The sequence below is a fragment of the Scleropages formosus genome, chromosome 6 (assembly GCF_900964775.1).
Source record: "Scleropages formosus chromosome 6, fSclFor1.1, whole genome shotgun sequence".
Taxonomy (NCBI): domain Eukaryota; kingdom Metazoa; phylum Chordata; class Actinopteri; order Osteoglossiformes; family Osteoglossidae; genus Scleropages; species Scleropages formosus.
In genome coordinates this window covers 13,402,418-13,421,428 of record NC_041811.1, presented here as the reverse complement: position 1 = coordinate 13,421,428, position 19,011 = coordinate 13,402,418, and the positions used below count along the sequence as shown (strand labels likewise).

Here is a 19,011-nt window from a genome sequence, read left to right as displayed (position 1 = left end):
GATACACAATCCAACGGAAAAGAACCCATGATGCAGGCTCTCTGGAATGTAAACTGAAAACGAGAGCAGCCTGCTTCTTACTGGTATTTCTGGCCTTGTTTACAGGCTGTACCTGAAACACAAAACTAAAATGGTTAAAAAAGGAGAATTGAACCTCGATTGTCCAATTGCATTGAGACGATGAGGACAGAACACCAAAAACATGCTGCTTAAACGCAGAACTAACCGCTAAACAAACAAATTTAAATTGAGAAGCATCCTCTCAGAAGTCAGAGAATGATCTCTGGCAGAGAGAAAAGAAACATTAAGAGAAGCCACAATGGTCAGCAGAGACGCAGAGTACGACGCAGGAACCAGAGGACACATTCCCCGTTTGATGGAGCACATGTAAACACAGACTAAAAGCTTTGGAGAGTGCATCAAAGCCAAGGTAAGCCAGCAAGCTTTAACAGAAGACAAGAGAAGGGGGGATAAAAATGAAGTTATTTTCAGGGGAGCCAGGCTGAAAAGACTTGACAAAAAGAGAACAAAAAAGGTGGGTTGCCTGCCTTTTTTCAACAGCGGCTGCGTGGGAGCCTTGGTGTCATCATCATCATCTGCATAATGTCAAAGAAAATAAAAACAACAGAAATTAAACAAAAAATAACATGAGTTAATGCTTACTGCTGCAGTGATAAAGACAAGCAACACATGTGCCAGTGGGTCACGATGCGCAATGAGGCTTTGGGAGCGTGCGGTTACTGCAGTGTGAAGTTCATGTGAATTAAATGCTTTGGAAACCAAATGTGAACTGAGCACCCTGTATTTTCACATTTACTCAGTTAAGAGATGCTTTTCACCAGTGTTGTACATCTCAGAGTGGGGAAAGAACAAAGAAGAGGGTAAGGTCAGGGGAGGAGGACAACACAGCAGGAGCCAAGATAATTTGGGTGATGATACAGCTGCATCCCAAGTACCAAGAAAAGGTTCTACAAAGCACTGAGAAATTCAGTGGCTCCTCCTGTTAGCGCCAGTAAGTGTGGTAAAACACTCAGACAGGAGTATGGCATTACAGTGGTTAAAGTTGCTTCCATCTCTCACGTTTGGGAGTATAAGAAGCAACAAAAAAAAGGGATATCTTTTACTAGGTTTTACTGAATGGCTGCTTTCAACTTTATCTATACAAAAAACTGATCAACACTGCAAAACTGCACAGGATGGAATGGGAAGCAATCCAGACTGGATTATCAGGCTGTGAAGATGGTTTTAATTTTCTGTAAGTTTAATAAATCTTTAATATTATTTGAAGTCAATAATGACGACTTAAAGCTTTAAATGAAAAATACTGAGATTTAGAACAAGAGCTATTGTGTATTTTATGCTTTTGTTGATGGAATTGCCTTTTAAGTAGTAAAGTCAAAGTTATGAACAGACATCCTGTCCCAACTATTTGTAACCTGAGGAGCAAGTATTCTTAAGAAGCCATTAAAAAGAGTTTAGAAATGCATACCTATAGAAGAAACATCCCAAGACAGACTTATGAGCTTGTAAGTCTCTGTGGGCCTTCCATATACTACACAAGTCTGATTCCAGCAAATACTTTTAGCACCCAAATGGCCTCAGCCACAGGTAAACCCAAAGGAAGTCCCAATGCTTAGCACTTTTTCCACAAAACAATGTGAAATGTAAACCAGTAAGCACAATATAGGTAGATGTCATATGGTGAGAAAAAGATCTGGCCATGAGAAATACCCATTTACTCCCGTGGCTCTTCCCACAAAACGTCATTTTAGGGTCATGGAGATACTTTGTATTTGGGGGGGGAAGCAATTAAGATCAGACTGTAAACGCCATTCTGCAAGTAAACAAACTGGGGTATCAACAGGACACGCATTCTCTCTCTCTCCCTCCTCTGTCCAGTCCCACCAGGGACATCCTGCATTGTGGGAACATCGGCCCAGTATGGACTGTGTTTAACATCTGTGCAGGAGGTGGAATGCCTGTTGCCCCAGAATACATCTGTGCATTAGACCACTGAAGGGAGGTGGGATTAAGGACATAGGAAACATCCTGTTTTAGCAGCCAATCCGCAAGCTTGCTGAATGAAGGCGATGATGTTCCAACATCTTGCTATCCTTCAAAAGGAGGAGGAAGGAGGGGGGGGAAGTTTTCCTTCCAGCTGAGAGATCATTTAATAAATAAAATTAATGTTCAGAAGACAATTTAACTAGTTTTTCCCACCACTTGTTTGTATAACATCCAGCTTTTGCATTTTTCAGTTTGGTTATGAATGTGATTTGATGGGAAGCCCCCCAAAACAAACTTGTTTGGTGTAGAACACACATACAGCAACAAGAGGGATTATATAGCATGGGTGACATGAAAGACAGGAGGCACGGGTTGCGTGTTAGACCTTTCTGGATGGCCGGACTGTTCTGGGCACTGGTGGCTTTGGAGGAGGGCTTGGAAGAGTCACCATCTGAGTCTTTGCTCATGTCGATGGAGACCACGATGTCCTTCATGCCAGAAGACTTCTCTTGGGAGGACAGCAGCTCATCTAAAGCGGACAAAAGAGAAGGCGAAGAAAGCTTGAGGAAGGATGGTTATTCTAATTCTAATCCCAGAGGAAGAGCAGTTGTTGAAATCTCAACCCAGGCACTGGAGGGGTGAGGTAGGTAAACCGGTAACGTGTACAGTTGCGGGCTCATAAGCAATTAAGCAGTCCGCTACAGTGACACAGGCCTAAGAGTGCGCAGGCAAATAAGACAAGGGCTCTGTAAGGTACTTATCACTAATTCATTTACAACATGGTATAACAAGGTACTGTGGACACAGTTCTCAAGGAATCAGATCAACCCAAAAATAGTGACCCATGCCACCCTTAAAATATCAAGCTTTAATTTTAAAAAGGTCTTTGAAAGCAGTCTTCTCTTAACAGTTTAAAGTAATTTTCAGCAATTATGTTTAATTCCTCAAGATGGGCTAGGCACAGACAGATTTGTACTCCTTTGGCTCTTGCAGAAGTCAAGGAGTTCAGTGTTTCTGGTGTTGATTCTAAAATGAAAAAAATTTTTTCTACATTTTTAAAGTTAACGTAAGTTGTACACATTGAACTATCTACAGAAATGCCATACCAGTCTACAGAATTTCAGTAACTGGACATCTGTATTTCCAGTGAACATGGAGGACATACCTTGACCCTGAATGTGGGACACGTCAAGTCCTTCTTTCAGCCGGAGGACCACAACACCATACTGGAAGTCAAACGCATCGCTGCAGACCAAATAAACCACGTCTGTTAGCAATTCGATGGGAATGCCATTTGACACAATGCTTACTTGTATACATCACGGTACATTAAATCTGTGCTTTTCAACTGGATGCAACATTTAGACAGCCGGCAAATTGTTCCGCCACAAACAAACAAGGGTGTGCAAATAGCTCGATGAAACATTGTTTCAAAGCAACAACCATTACTGCTTCAACATGTGCTCACCAAATGGAAACTCTTAATGAGTTACTGGTGAATTCTAACTGGCAAAGTAAATAGGCGCCTAAACCGGTATCAACAATGAAGTCCCTGCCCCCTGTAAGCCCTACCAAACAAGAAGCCTTTGGTACGAGACAGTACATCACTGACGTAAGAGTCACCAAGTGTACCCAGGGTTAAATTAGCTGATGCATTTCTTTAACAAGAAGCCTTCATCTACCTGAAAGTTTGATGTGGCAGGTAACACATGACCTCCACAAAGTAATACAATAATCTTGTTCCCGGTTCTTTCACGAAGAAAAGATTTCCCCTTTAGGCACTTAGCTGTAATTTCCCATGCGTGATTATCAAAGAAAGAATGTACGTGGCAGAAGTTCAGCCAAGATGGCGAGTTAAACTTCAGCCGTTTTGTCTTTGAACTAGTATGGGGGTCTTGTGATGCTTTGAGTGGATTATTACTACACAGATGCACTTTTGACCTTAGGTATGACGAAACCTAAAACCATTTAATTTACAGGCCTTTTCTTAAGACCTTCTCAGACATCCTGTTGGTGGTGGTGGTGATGATGATGTCGGACATGCACTCACTGGATCATGTTTACGTAGGTCTCCACATCCTTCATGTCACCATTCTGCCAGTTGTTCTTGAAGCCTATCACAAGGGTGTTGGGTTTAAGTCGGCCCAATCCAGCTGCCTGAAACACAAAAATGACTTTCTCAACCAACATTCAGTTTCTAATGAGGAGTTTCCCTCAGATGCGCTTTCCATATTTCACTGCAATACTGTTCTGCAGTCCCCAGGCCACAGTGCTCAGTCCTTTTGTGAAGGACTCATTTATTTCAAGGCCAATTGCATAAACTGTTTTGGTAAGGTCACATCTCAAATGGAGTGAGAGGATCACGTCCTTGGCCTTACCTTGAGGCACAAAGATGTGCGACTCGGTCACTAAGATTCTATTTGTGATTTTAAGCATGATGCATTTAAAAAGGTCACCGAACCAAAGCGACTGGATAAACAGATAACACCTGATTCAGTCACCCTCATTTGAAATGAGTCCTGTGAAAATGATCAGCAAAATGTTTTTCAAGTATATCTTAAATATATGTATATATAAAATGTCAAGAAATATTTTCCTAATGCATTTATAGCAGTCCATTGGAGAACAGAAAGAATTGTGCGGAAAAGCAAGCTGGTTTCAAGTGAATATGGATCCTTAACACAGTACTCTTAATTCATAGACCTCTTGAACATTTTTTGAAAGTTTAAGACTTTTCACACTAAATATGCTCCAATACACCACTGCTGTAAAATTGGCCTCACCTGGAGCAGACACTGGGTTCCCTGCCTGAGGTCCTCTGCAAAAACAGGGTTGTAGAAGGCTTTTGTCTCGTTTTTCAGCAGCCAGCGCTGGTAGCGTATTTGTTCGTTGGCCAGTTCTTTGAAGTTGGGTCTGCGGGAGGTCTGGAGATACAGTGGAGCTTATACCTTCATGAAGGCTCAAACCTCTCTGCATCAGAGAGGCCACCTGTTCCTTACAGGCTATGTAGTCATGGGTCAGCAGACCAGCTGTGTTTAAAAATTGGCGCTTTTTTTTTTTTTTCTTAAAAAAAAAAAAAAAAAAAAAAAAAAACTCAAACAAGCACTGGTTTCAACCATGACGAAAATTGTGTTCTTGCTATGAATCAATATTTAAGTGAGCAAGCACAGCACTTATTCATACATAATGACAAGCCGTGCCTAATCACAGTGCTTTTAGCCAGGAAAATACATTCTATGTGGAGGGGTATTTCCGCCATGGTGGCACTGAGATTTTATTATTTTGTGATGGAGCAAAGAACAACAGATTCAATCAGGGCTGTGCCATTGCATAGACCTCAGACCTGATTTTACAGCCCTGGATAGGGAGTCTAAAGAGCCTTTAATAGCAGAGCACAGCAGAGGAATAAATTACATTGCCACAGCCTCCACATTGTCTTAATGAAGCTGCAGCTTTATTGCTCCTACTTCCTTGAGGGACTTACAAATTGGGGGAGAGGAGGAGAGGGGGGGAAAAAAAAAAAAAAAAAGCACCCTTTGACAAGGAAAAAGCCATTCATGAAAACGGTAATACTGAAGAAAAACCAATAAGGCAAAAGTAATGTATTAATCATTGACATTTAAAGGACACACATACATTGGTTGTCTAGAAACCAAGTTGTCAAACTAAAGGCCATGTGAAGGTCTCCCCCATTGAATAACCCTGAGTTCAACCACAAACAGTGTAACTGTGCAGATGGAGCAGCGCAGCATCCAATGGTAATCATTTCCCCTACCGTTCGGACATGTCCGCAGATCATCAGACCCACATTCTTGGTGAAGGCATGGACCAGGTTCAGTAGAGCTGGGCGAGAGTTGGGGTACCCAGTCATCACAAGGCACTGGGGTCTGTTCAGGGGGCAGGAGATGGGCCACAAATAAGCAATCAAACACACACAGTATAAATACATGCACACAGCCATTGTCCTAAATTGGATGCTGTTTTGTATCAAGGATATGATCACTGTTCTAGATTAAATATGCACACCAAAAATGACCTTTTTCCTACAGACAAATGTGCCCCTTGATTTGCCATTTTGTCAAAGTCCTTGGGGGGGAAGAAAAAAAAAAAATCACGTCCTCAGTGAAAGGTGGCGCATGCGCACGCACACTCTCATGCACGCACAACTGAAGATCAAAGTAGGCATGTTAAGCACTGGGGATTACAGCCTGTCAGAGTACAGGAAAAAAAAAAGTTTAACACTGTGGACTGTCACAAACAGCTGGATCTTTCCACAGGCTTATTGCCATGGGAACAGGAAATGGCGCATGTGCATACATACTTCAAGAAATTAATACTGGAATGTTTCTCACTCCTAATACAACTTTGCTAATGTTAACATGGTGAAGCATGACAATGACACTTAAAAAAACCAGACTTATATATTACCCTTAATGGCAGGAAAAGAACATAACTAACATAGTAGTAGGTATGTTTTTTCCTGTCTTGGTCTATGTTTGGTCTTGAATTTGTTATTACAGCAATATTACCGAGAGGGAGTGGTGAAGAGCAGTGTGGTAGAAGCGGCAGTGCCGCTCTTCCCAGGTGAATTGTTACGCAACACCCAGAAGGATATTGCAATTCTGAAAAGACTGCTACAGCTGGAGCCATACACAGAGAGCTTTTTGTTCTGACTACGCTGCTGCCTTGCAGGTTTCCAACAGCAGTCTCCAGCATGGGGAGACTCACCAGGACAACACTCCTATAAAACAGAGGGGATGCCTATAAAGTGGTACATATGAAGTACCTTTGCGTCAAGCGCACAGGAAAATCTGGTTAAAACCTAAGTAAATTGTGAACATAGACAAACATTCTAAATAGCCTATAGCTTCACCCAGTGCCATTTTTATCAGTTTGACCAATGAAGGGTCACAGAGGTCCAGAGCCTGTGCTGGAAACAAGGGCATGAGACATGTAAGGGTATCTGTGGATTAAGGAGTTTTAGGGATGAGGATTACTGGGCAGGTCCTTATGAAGTAAGGCAGTGTGTGTGTGTGTGTGTGTGTGTGCGCGCGCTGGTAAAAGAGAGCTCCCACAAGAGTCTAACCTGAAGTTCTTGATGTGGTCCTCCACACCACTAAGTTGTAGGCTGTGGGTGAGGGCCTGGTGGTAGGTCAATGCCTGTGTGGAGGAGCCCCAGTTCACATCTGGAACACAGGACAGATACACGCCTGAGTCTCCATTGATTGTTGCTGCATGTCACGTGACCCCACATCACATCCCCTAGATCTCCTGCTCTGTTAGAGCTATCAGTGGAAGGGAACAAGGCAGTGTTTCCTGTGACTAGGCAACTCAGTAACATGACATTACTCCCTAGGGCTTTTTTGCAATGAGTACTCCCTATGTCTTAGTGGTGGATAAAACGATTGCCAGATGAGGAACCCACTATTGACACAACCCTCCTCCTCCAAACACATCCAGGCCAGATGCAGAACTCAGTCTAATTTTTAAGACCAAAAATGTACTATATGAAAGCATAACAAGAAATTGTAGTTTTATGTTTGGGTGAGGGGAAAAGTACATTTCTTACCACTGAATTATCCAAGTTCACAGTATAAAAGTAAACCAAAGTGTTTAAATTCTAGCATAAGGTAAAATACACCAAAATTCTACAAAAAGTATGGGTATTATCTTTTACAGATACAATTGATGTTCCAAAGGTTTGAACTAGTCACTAACCATTTAATCACGAGCTTGATACTATAGTAAACTTCTTCAAATAATGTAACTGAAGACCTTGCCTTCCCAGTTCCTACCACCATCACCACCACCTATGAGCACGTACAGCACGTCTGAACACTGCGATAAAAATGCCAAACCATCTTACACAAGGGTTTCACGCATCAGCCATACAACGCTAACAGTAGTGTTTTTTCCTTTAGCTGAAAGTTCCACATAAAAACAAAACAAAAAAGATGCAGCAATAAGTCATACAAGACCTGAATCCTTTCATGTTTCCTACTATCTGTTCTGTAGAAATGCATTCGTTTGTTAAGCATCGGCTTATTCATGCTCAGCACAAACAGGCAGCATCAGCTGAGACATAAGAGAACCATTATTAAAAGTTAGCTGGACCGAGTAAGCGGGACTCACCTGGCTTCTTGTAGCTCACATAGATGTAGAGCGCCAGGACAATGACGTTGGTGAGCAGGGCGGCCCACCAGTTGATGACGAACATGACCACGCAGCACAGCACGGCACCCCCCAGGGACACCCACATGTTGTAGTACTTGAAGCTGGGCCGCCACCCTGTTTACCATGTGTGGGGGAGACAAGAGCAACAGGGGTCTAAGTATATTGCTGTAAGGCACAAAAAGCAGACTGGAAGCGCTTTGTTACGTTAACATGTATCTGTGCATCTAGGCTGAGACTAATTTGAACCTTTGAGCCTGGCAGGGGAGACTTTCAAACTTGGAACAGACATTGGGACTTTAGAAAGACCTGCCAGTTATCCATGTGCAGGTCAAAAAGGCAGCCAGAGGTGGGTGTAAATGAACATAACTAACATAATTGGCCCTAAATACTGACCATGGAAAGGTTGTTCCTGCCAGGGTTTAAAATTCATTTCCAATAATAATGGAAACGCTTCTAACAATTAATTTAAAAACAGCTAAACTAATCTATTTCATGGAGGCCTAACTGTCACTCTAGTGAATAACAATGAGAGTAAACTTAAGTTAGTCATGTCAGCACCAGTTAAAACTGAAAACATTTATGAAGTGTTGTGCTGCTACAAACACTAATCTAGTAGGACTTTAGTAAACTACAGTACACAACTTAAAGGGTACACAGGTTTTACTGATACCTTGCGAGATGGTATTTTTCAGTTTTCATTTTAGTAGAGACTGCAAACATAGTGCAATGGGTTACAGGAGGAAAAACTAATACACTAAATCTTACAGCAAAACACCACTGTATGCTACCCTCTTTACAGGTGTACCCTTCAGCTGTATGATACACTGTAAAAATGTAAAAAGTACCTGATTATCTTCTTTAGCTTTACTGAAAGGGAGAAAGCGTGATGACCCAAACACGAATACCCATATTAACTCAACATTTCAAAGGAGAGAACTGTTCCATTACAGAAGCTACACTTCACACTTAATATTTTTGAATACACAACTTTTACATTGGGGGGGGGAAGCTTCAATCTGACGTGTGCAGTCAGTCACCGGACATAATGCCAAGTGACCCTGGCTGACTGCAGTGCACATATGCCCATCAGGAGAGTTCGGGCAACACACAGACATATGTCTAATGAGTCTTCAGTGGTTGGGAAATGTATTAATTTCCTTTACCTCAATAACAGAAGTGGATAAAATACTAAGTTTACTACTTGTATACATGCATTTAACTATATCCCTTCTTTTTCCAAAAATGGCACATTCCAGAAATGGCATCTCATGGAAATTTGCCAGTCGGTTCAGCACGGTTCCCTTTCAAGCTCCCTTCTTTGCCACCTGCACAGCACAAGTGGGGAAAGTCTTGAAACAAACCTGGTGGCAAAATACCAAACTAAACCTGCGACCTGTGGGGGTTTGGGCCATTTATCTGGGCACCTCTTCATAGAGCATATAGACTGTCCCAAAAACTTACAAACTGGAACCAGAAGAGAGGAAGAAAGTCACTTTTATCTGTAAGTCACAATCAATAAATATACATAATGCAGACGTCCATTTATTTATGGGTAAGTCCTTAAAAAAAGGAAGATAATTTGTTTTATTTTTTTTTTTTAAATGTTCCAACATTGATCCATCTGTCAGTATTAACTTCTTGTTCAATACAAGACTGTGGTGATCTGGAAACTATGACAATATTGTTTGAAGCAGCCAATGCCCTTTATCATCTGCAATACCCTAAAAGACTTAAGATTTCAACTTAGATTAAACCTAATTTAAAAAGACTAAAAATAGTGTCATCTTGACCAGTTAGTCACATAAACATGCAACAGTTGTCATCATATCAACTGTCATCCCATAAAGAGAACTAAGGACACCACAGACAAGCTGTAAACACTGGAAGTGAGCTCAATCTCTTTGCACTCCCACACCTTTTCTCTTTGAGTGCATTTTACTACCAACTAACAGCTGAGAAACACTGGCTTTTTTTGTCTGCATCTTCAAAAACACTAATAACACAAGAGGCCAGTGTATTTCAAAGCCAGAAATAGAAATAAACAGTGCTGATGCCACACAAATGGAGCAATTTGTGCAAATGACAGAAGATACTGAACCAATAGCACACTGCAGGCCACACATCTGTCGCAGCTAATAAAATCTTTAAATTATGTCTTGGATGGACAGCACAGAGCTGCTTTATGCAAATCAGGGCTATGTTTGAGCAAGCCTTCAGGTGTTCGATTTGTAAATACAGCACTGACTGCCTTCACAGATTACCCTACTGGCAAGTCTGGTAAATGTATGTTCCCTGCCACACTGGAGGGAGTTCTATTAGCGAATGCAGAGATAACAGTGGTATACATTAGAGTACACATACTTAAGACTTTATTTTTAGGGCTGTTTACTGACACAGATGTCTCAAACTTTGCAGGGGTGAAGACACCTTCATACAGCATACATCCTCGTATCAGCTACATTAACATTTCAAATTTAACAGCATTTCTGGCAACAAATTGAAACCTAACAACTACAAGTGACAGAAAAAACTGATGCCCGTTTTAAAAAAAAAAAAACTGAATGTTGGACACAATGACTTTACACACGCGCGCACACACACACACACACACACACACACACACACACACACACACACACACACGTGTTTGCAGTAAAAAAAAAAAATGCTCTGTACTGAATTAAAAAAAAAATTCAAGAAGTCAAAACTTATTGTACCTTTTTTCCTGGAAATCACAGAGTTTGCACTGAATAACTTTTTAATGGAAATGTGCCCCTCTTGTCTTTTTACGCATATATTTTATAAACCTTGACAGATGCTTTTTTCTTTGAAAAAAATGAGACGCAATTATAAAGCTGAAGCAACTTGTAATTAGCAAAGTTGTGAATGACAAACACCTCACTAAAATCTAAGATGGTGCTGAAAAGGAGGTTTTAGCTTTGTACTGTATTTGATCTGGCTTTTAGGAACACTTATGGGCTTTGCTCGAAACCCTTTGAGAAGGTTAGGCTGGGTGATGCTTTCGGAAGACCTTACCTGGAGAATTTGCCAGAGATGCATGGAACACAGAGAAGTTAATCAAGGCATAGGAGGCCAGGAAGAAGTTGGAAATGATGGGAGCGATGGCATTCAACTGCGCTACAAGGCAGGTAAAAACATTAAAGCACAAAGTCAGAAGAGAGATTTACATCTATTACTTCTAAAATGGCAACCTACTACATTCATATAGCATGCATCAAAATGGGGGGGGACGACCCCACACACACACGCCTACCAATCAGGATGAAGGCTACGCCAATGATGAAAGTGAGCACGTAGCCCCGCAGGGGCTCGTTGTTCTTCCCGTAGCCCTTGGCGAAAAAGCTCAGGCCAGGATAGATGTTATCTTTGCATAAGGCCTGGAGAAGAAGTCGAATGCTGAATCAGGCTTTTTTTTTTTTTTTTTACACATACTGCAATCAACATTTAAAACTTAGTCAGCCTACATGGTCACATCACCACAGAATCACATGTGCAAGGACTTCTCTTGAGAGCCTCACCTGGAAGACTTTGGGGGCACTGACCAGGGATGCCAAAGCTGAGGACAGTGTAGCAGAGAAGACCCCTGCAGTGATAAGGGGCCCAAAGCCAGACACCATGGTCATAACCTGCAAGGCAAGGACAACCTCAGCACGACAGACAAGTTTATTATACATTTAATATATTTACTACCCTCAGGTCACACCTGAGCCACAGAACCCAAACAGTAGCCAAAACCCCTTTGTTCAGAGGAAAAATGTGAAAAACTGAGGTAGAAACAAAACTCGGTGTGTCATATCACTAGCTTTCAACCATGCTGTTGGCTGGATGCTGGTGTACAAGTTGGGTATGTGATTGGTTCAATTAAGGTAATTAGTTCAATTTAGCACTCAGTGTCAGCACTGAAGTTTTCTAAAGAGATTTAATGAGACTGTTTAAACCCTACAGAGGTTGTTTAAAGCCTTTTAATGAGAGCTGGAAAACCTGTATGCTGTGCAGGAAGCCAGTATCATGCCTAGGAGCCACTTGCTTATGCAAACAGCTGTGGCTGCATTGCTTTGCAATGGACTGCAATGCATGCAATATTCATTTTGGTAAAACTTAAAGGTTAAGTCCAGAAAATAAGGTAAGGAAAATGATAGGAATTAAGGCTCATTTTTGTCTACTGTAATGAATGAGGTATTTATGAGAATTTTCAAAAATTGCCAGGGTAGAATATTACAAAAAAGAATAAATATTACATTAGTGGATACTACAGGCAGAATTCAAGTCTGGTTACATCACTAATCTAGTAGTAATTACATGTATATAATTAGTTGTGTTCACTGGTAAGGAGGAGGCCTACATCAGCCAGGGACTCCTCCACTAACCACTGCCCCACTCAAGACACCATACAATCTGCAGACATAGCATGCCAGGAGAGTGGTCAGCTTTGCACTGGACCACACTGATTTAGTTCCCTCAAAAAGATTTAAGCTCCTTACTGAATGCAAGTGATAGACAAGGCTGGTAGAGAACTAGAACACAGCTGGAAATGAAGTGGGGATGCATCTGTAAAACAAAATGTAATTAAAAAGATCTGGCCAGTAGCCTGAGGATCATCTCTTCCTGAGAGCCAGCTTTCATGAGCACTGATCAGAGCAGAGTTCTCATTGCGTCTCATGGATGAACTGATTTTTGAAAGTTCTCTTATTTTCATTCATTCATTATTGGTGAATTGCTTTTCCAAAAGAGGGGTGGAGAGGTTCAGAACCTATCAAAGAAACATGGCATGAAGCAGGGTAACAAAAATTAGGTTCACAAAATCCCTGTCTGTGTGTCTCACTCTAAAAAGCACGACAACACTATTCTGTTAGAGGTGATGTATGGCATTGCTAACAAATGTCTGACACTAGATCTTCATTTGTAGCCACATTGTTTTAATGGTTTTTGTGAAATGCAGCTGAATATATTTGTATCTTTTCTGTTTATTGATTGTATGTTGTAATCAGTTCTGTTTTTTCCACTAAAAAAAAAAAAAAAAAAAAAAAAAAAAAAAAAAAAAAAAAACAAAACACCACTTGGCAATGGTAGATAATCACCTGCGCTGGGGTGGTAACTGCATCCACGTTCCTGGGTATATACTGTACTACCTCAGTTTCAACATAATCACTTGGTTTATGCAGCTATGGATATTTAATATGCAAACAGTTACTGAAATTTTATTAGTCTCCTGTAAAAACCCCACAATCCATCTTCACTGACAGGGCATGACCGCTCATCCTGGATTAGTCACACTTACACAAATAAAGGAAATAGGCCAGGAGTGCACAAAGGAAAATGTTCCATTTCAGCATCATAAAAACCATGATCAATCAGCATGCTTTCTGACCCAATGACAATAGGAAGAGAAGCAAAAAAGGTGAACTACTAAGCAGGCTTTCAAAATGGCGGGAAATGCTTAAGAAATATGAACCGCGGTACAAAAGAACTAACAGAACTGACAAGCTTTTCTACAGCACATCCCTGTCAGAAACAAGAATACAAGAAAGTCAAGGAGTGTTTGACAGCCACGTCGTTGCGTCTCATACATGATATCAGTGTCACGGAAAAGTGGTGGGGGGTAAGGGAGGCGGGCAGTGCAATGCAACAGTGAATGGTTCTTTTCAGCTCATGAATCCAACAAGCCTTGTGACCCACAACACAATCGTCATTATTCTGGGGCTCCTCCCCTTGCTTGAGCAGTGCACCGACACAGCTTCTCATTAGCTGTTGGCCATTCTTCTAAAATTGTGTTCTGACCACTTCTACTTTAGAACACCACACAGCAAGTAAGGAATTACAGAGCATGGCAAATGCATCAAATGACAAGATATTTTAATAATTCAAATGTCAACTTCAGACATTTGTATGTGCAACTTTTGTGCACATAAATCCCAGTTTGCATTTTTTTTTTTTTTTAAAAACACACATTAAACATTAATTTGCATTATTACTTCTAAGGTCTTTCCTTTAATTGTGGATGGAACAGCACAGCCTGCTCTTGGCAACAGAATTAGTAATAAGTCCAGTTCCCCATTCAGTGATACCTGCTGTTCTTTCCTCCATAAACATGATACCTGCTGCCATTTTCTGCCCCAATAGGATACCCAGGAACCAGAACCTATCCTGACGCTGCTACTTGCAAGACAGGGAGACTAACATACCTGGAAGTCGTTCTGGAGCCCATACTTGCAGTCACTAGTCACCTTACAGGAGGAGAAGTCATAGCCAAGTTTACAGGCAGCATCCGTGCAGTTCTGGAACTGACTGCTGATGGTATCATTGCTGTTCCCTGTGGCATCTCGCACAATACAAGACCCTGCAAATAACACATGAAATCAATTACATCACATGTGACAAAGCCTCATCCAGAACTACCTACAGGATTCAGAGGCTAAAAATCTAAACTGAAAATGCTACCCTAAAATGGGTAATACTGGGAATGGCAGGTGGCATAGCAGTTAGAACCTGGGAACTTCTGAGAGGACCAGGTTTCAATCCTACCTCCCATAGCAGTACCCTTGTTCAAAGTGCATACCCTGAAAACAGTAACAATACTTCTGCTGTATCAAATGAATTAATAAGGATAAAAGTGTCAGCAAAATTTAAAAAAAAAAAAAATCTGCTGGCTTGTTGAGGTGGCACACAAATTTAATTAAGTTATTTGCAGTATTTAAGATATTTCAAAGACTGAATTAAGCAGTTTGACAGTATAATGCCATTTCTCACCAGCAGTGACTGCAACACCCAGGTACACCAGTCCAGTTATGAGAATAGCTAAGAGTGTTCCTCTGGGAATGGCAACCTGTGGATCCTGGGAGCAGATGTAGAAGCATAGTAAAAAGCACTAACCCACACTGGGACACTCAAAATACAGAACCATTAGCAATTGCGGAAGAAGCGATTTCCTATGACAAACCTGGGATCTTTTCAATTACAATGCTGTCCCCAACAGAAGTGATAAGGGTATTGGTGTTCATCTGTAATCACCCACAACAATACTGTAATGAGCCGAGTTACTGGGGAGTATCATGTTTGAGTGGGAAACAATGTTCATTGTAAACTGGTGTGAATATTGGGAATTGTGGGGGAAAAATGTAAAAAAATAGTTCAACTGCTGTGGGGGCTGACCAGGATTATGAGGGAGCAAGTGCCTGTTTGACAGTTTGAGGAAGTTAAGAAAAAGCTTTAAAAAGCCTAAGCAGGCTGGGATGGCTGGCCTGAGGTGCAGGTCCTTGAGGAAAAGGAGTCCCCAGACCAAGAGCATCATTTCCTTGTTACGTGCCAGAACTTCTCGTTGTATGCACCTGTTCCAATGTTCATAAAACACTGTCCAAACACCCTTCTTAGCCCCGTACATACAAGCATCACATGCTACAGTATCATAAAACTGCACAGCTCTCTACCAAATCCAGTTATTGCCAAATATTTCTAAAAACTAATGTGGCCCATGGTTTTCATGAAACAGGAAGATAACTGGCTATGCTCAAATCCCCTGAACTGTAAGGTACATACAGTACCAAGGAAAAGTGGGAGCAGAGCTAGGCAAACTAGGCAACATTTACATGTGATGAACTGGATAGAAGGTAAAGCAACCAAGAAGTGCCCTAAATCTCTGGGAACTGCTGCAGAAGAGCTGGGAAGAGACAACACCTCATTACCTGCTCAAATTTATTAGCGGGGGGGGGGGCTTACAGCATCTGAACTCACACTTTTCAGTGGCACTGTATCATTTTTAACACGGAATAATGCAAATGTAGATGTGACAAAACCACAACCCCCATGATCTCACCAATAGGTCTCCAGAGATATTGGCACCGGCCAGAATGCCTGTAGCAGCTGGGAAAAAGATGGCAAAGACGGAGAAGAATGTCTCGCCTCGAAAATCTGGACCAATGTTCTCCAGAAATATTTCAGCTGATGGAGAGGAACAGAAATCACAAGTTAACAAAAATCACCACGACTCTGGACTATCAACAGGTTCATTGGGTTATATGCAAGTCAGAAGAACTCCAAATCGGTTGGGTCTTATGAGTTCAGCCCTCAAGCCTTTCAGGTTTTTACTGTAGTTTTGATTATTGCTGTCAATAGTTACGGCAATAGGTATTTAAATACAATGGGGCCATTTCGCATATACATGAAGGGGGAAGAAAGATGACAAGAAAAAAAAAAAAAAAAAAAAGATTGCTACCTTTATAGCCTAAGAAACCCTTGGGCTCTTTGGCCTCTACACTGATGAAGGTCCCAATGAAGTAGTTGAAAATGGCTGTAATCAGGATGACTAGCAGAAAGATTTGGGCCTGCAAGGCAGAGAAATGTCAAGGTGGGAAAAAAAAGCAGCATTTACTAACAAATTCTAAACAAAAAGCACAAGCGGCAGGGGGGGACAAAAAACTGGAGTGCTTCTTTAGGGTGATTTCCCTTTCAAATGAACAACTGTTACCTTGGCTTCCCACTCCATTCCTGCCACAGATATGCCCAAGAGCAGTACGATTGTGAGGACTCCAATAATTCGGACATCGTTGATCTCATCAAGCATGATGGCATCAGCATCCTGCAAGCGAAGCACAAGAAAATATTTATACAGACACTACTTGACGCAGTGCCAGATGATAATCAGTATTTTTTGATAAACTTCAGCTTTCCCCAAGAGAAAAACAAAACATTTCAGAATAAAATTTAAGGCAGCAATTTGGAAAATTCTACCTTCAAGGTACTTTTAAATACAAGTATAATTTTCTCACAGGAAGGGGGAAAAAATGAATGAGAAAATAGTACAATAAAAAAAATCTGAGGGGGAGGATATGCCTAAATCTTACCTTGAGAAGTTCTACCACAGTTTCTGCAAAGCCTACAACATACATGGCGACAGCCACGGCATTGGCAAAAGCAAAGATGAGGCCGATGGAACCGCCAAATTCTGGGCCAAGACTCCTTGATATCAGGTAATATGCCCCACCTACACAAAGAGGGACAAAACTTAAAGCACTTGAATCCAATTAGCATACTGGGTACTAGCCAAAATAACATAATATTTAGCTACCATTAAGCTAAAAATGAGTCCTCATTTACACAAGTCATTTTTACTAAGTTATTCATAATGCCATACTCAAGTGTACAACAGGCAGTGGTACTTGATCAAGAGTCCTTCCAATGGCCTCTATAAATACTAGGCTGCCATCTGTCCCCATTCAGGATATCTTGAGCTAATCACCCCTCTGAACATTAACATAATTTACATATTTGCTTAGCAAGCTGGCCTTGGAATTATAGTTCTAGTCAAAAGGAAGTATGTATTACATATTTTAACCCAATCCAATCATTCTTGCAGTGCCCTCTGAGACCCAAAAAACATTTAAGGCTGGCTGGCTAACTGCCCATGATCAAACCCAACCACAGCCTCTTTGAGGTTCAGGCTGGGCTTACATGTGCAAATTGGCTAATGGGAATTAAGCAAAACATTAACACAGCCAACACACTAATACCTACATAACACCCAAAAGGGCCATTATTTATTTTTTTTTTTTAAATTATGGAGTCATTTCTGTATTCTGTAAAACCAAAACATTTAACACAATTATCAAGTGAATCACTTGTATTGTAGAAACCTTAGTGTCATGGTCCCAAGAACTACTTAAACAAGGTAGAGCACCAAGCTGCCTACAGAGGCATTATGAGTCCTCTAGTGGAGATCTTTGAAATGTCCTCCAAGAGCTTTTGGAAAAATAAAACAAAAAAGGGAAAAAATCTCAAGTGCTCCTACAAACACATGAGGACAGGGGTTGTGGTTTTTCTGACCAAGACTAATGCTTTTTAAAGCAAAGCGGGGGGGGGGGGGGGGGGGGGGGGGTAAGCAATGGGACAATCAAGTAATTGGGAAGGAGGATGTGGCTTTCTGATTTGATTCAGGCATGAAAAATGGGAATTCTGCTAATAGCATTTATAAGTGCTCTTTACAAGAATACGGCCCCTGGAGTAATGAAAAAATGGAATTGTCAGGCCCTGTTGCTCTACACCGGCAAAGTAATGGCAAATTTTTCCATAACATTCATTTACTGGGATTGTTCACTGAAACAGGGACAATGTGATACTGAGACATTTTGGGCAGGATCAAGGAATAACTGAAATTCTTAGAAAGATTAGTATCTAGGGGCATTAATACGCATGCTGCCCAATTAAATGAGTTACTGCCAGAATTACGATAAGCTGTGCACATATGGTGCGATTTCAATCAATTCTAAACACTTTTGTATAAAGTGTTCATTACTTTCATTGCTTCCTGGTCAGCCAAACAATCCCTAATACAACTCAAGGTACCTAAGTGATACATTTAAGATCGACAAATCACTAATTTTTCAAGAAATCTTGATATAAAGCCATTTAATACAAATTCACACTGTGTGCACATTGCTCTCCTCCAGCAGAACTTCATCCTAGCCTCACCAGGACAATTAAAACAAAAAATTAAATTTTTTCTTGTGCCTCCTCCCAACTCCAGGGGAGCACTTGGTGTCAATTTCAAATCTCTGCGCAAAAGCACACCAAACCTGCCAGGACCCAGGAAAACCTTCTTCAGTTACTCGTAGTGCTGTGATAGCTGAGCACACTGTTCTGCTTGTTATTGTTCCAGAAACAAACTGAAGACTCATTCATATTCAGTTGTCATAATGTTTAAGTTTCTGTACAAGTAAGCAAACAATAGAATGGGCTGTACTGCAAATATTATTCAAAGATCATACCAAGTAACAAAATGCTTGTAATAAGTTATTTGATTGTAAGGGAGACATAAGG

General features: G+C 41.0%; 1 protein-coding gene across 2 annotated transcripts in view; it reads right to left on the bottom strand.

Annotated features, from left to right (window-relative positions):
* The window catches only part of slc12a2 (solute carrier family 12 member 2), a 56,958-nt gene that overhangs the window by 7,556 nt on the left and 30,391 nt on the right, over nt 1-19,011 (bottom strand). The window contains exons 5-21 of one of the 2 annotated variants that reach the window (XM_018744787.2): nt 17,040-17,179; nt 16,664-16,774; nt 16,412-16,520; nt 16,013-16,137; nt 14,950-15,034; nt 14,385-14,539; nt 11,721-11,828; nt 11,456-11,579; nt 11,218-11,319; nt 8,140-8,295; nt 7,094-7,193; nt 5,783-5,894; nt 4,791-4,931; nt 4,058-4,164; nt 3,173-3,252; nt 2,393-2,536; nt 549-596 (exon numbers count right to left, since the gene is read on the bottom strand). In XM_018744787.2, coding sequence (XP_018600303.2) covers nt 549-596; nt 2,393-2,536; nt 3,173-3,252; nt 4,058-4,164; nt 4,791-4,931; nt 5,783-5,894; nt 7,094-7,193; nt 8,140-8,295; nt 11,218-11,319; nt 11,456-11,579; nt 11,721-11,828; nt 14,385-14,539; nt 14,950-15,034; nt 16,013-16,137; nt 16,412-16,520; nt 16,664-16,774; nt 17,040-17,179 — 1,947 coding nt within the window. The remainder of the gene's footprint in view (nt 1-548; nt 597-2,392; nt 2,537-3,172; nt 3,253-4,057; nt 4,165-4,790; nt 4,932-5,782; nt 5,895-7,093; nt 7,194-8,139; nt 8,296-11,217; nt 11,320-11,455; nt 11,580-11,720; nt 11,829-14,384; nt 14,540-14,949; nt 15,035-16,012; nt 16,138-16,411; nt 16,521-16,663; nt 16,775-17,039; nt 17,180-19,011) is intronic. The other variant, XM_018744788.2, reaches the window with a different exon arrangement.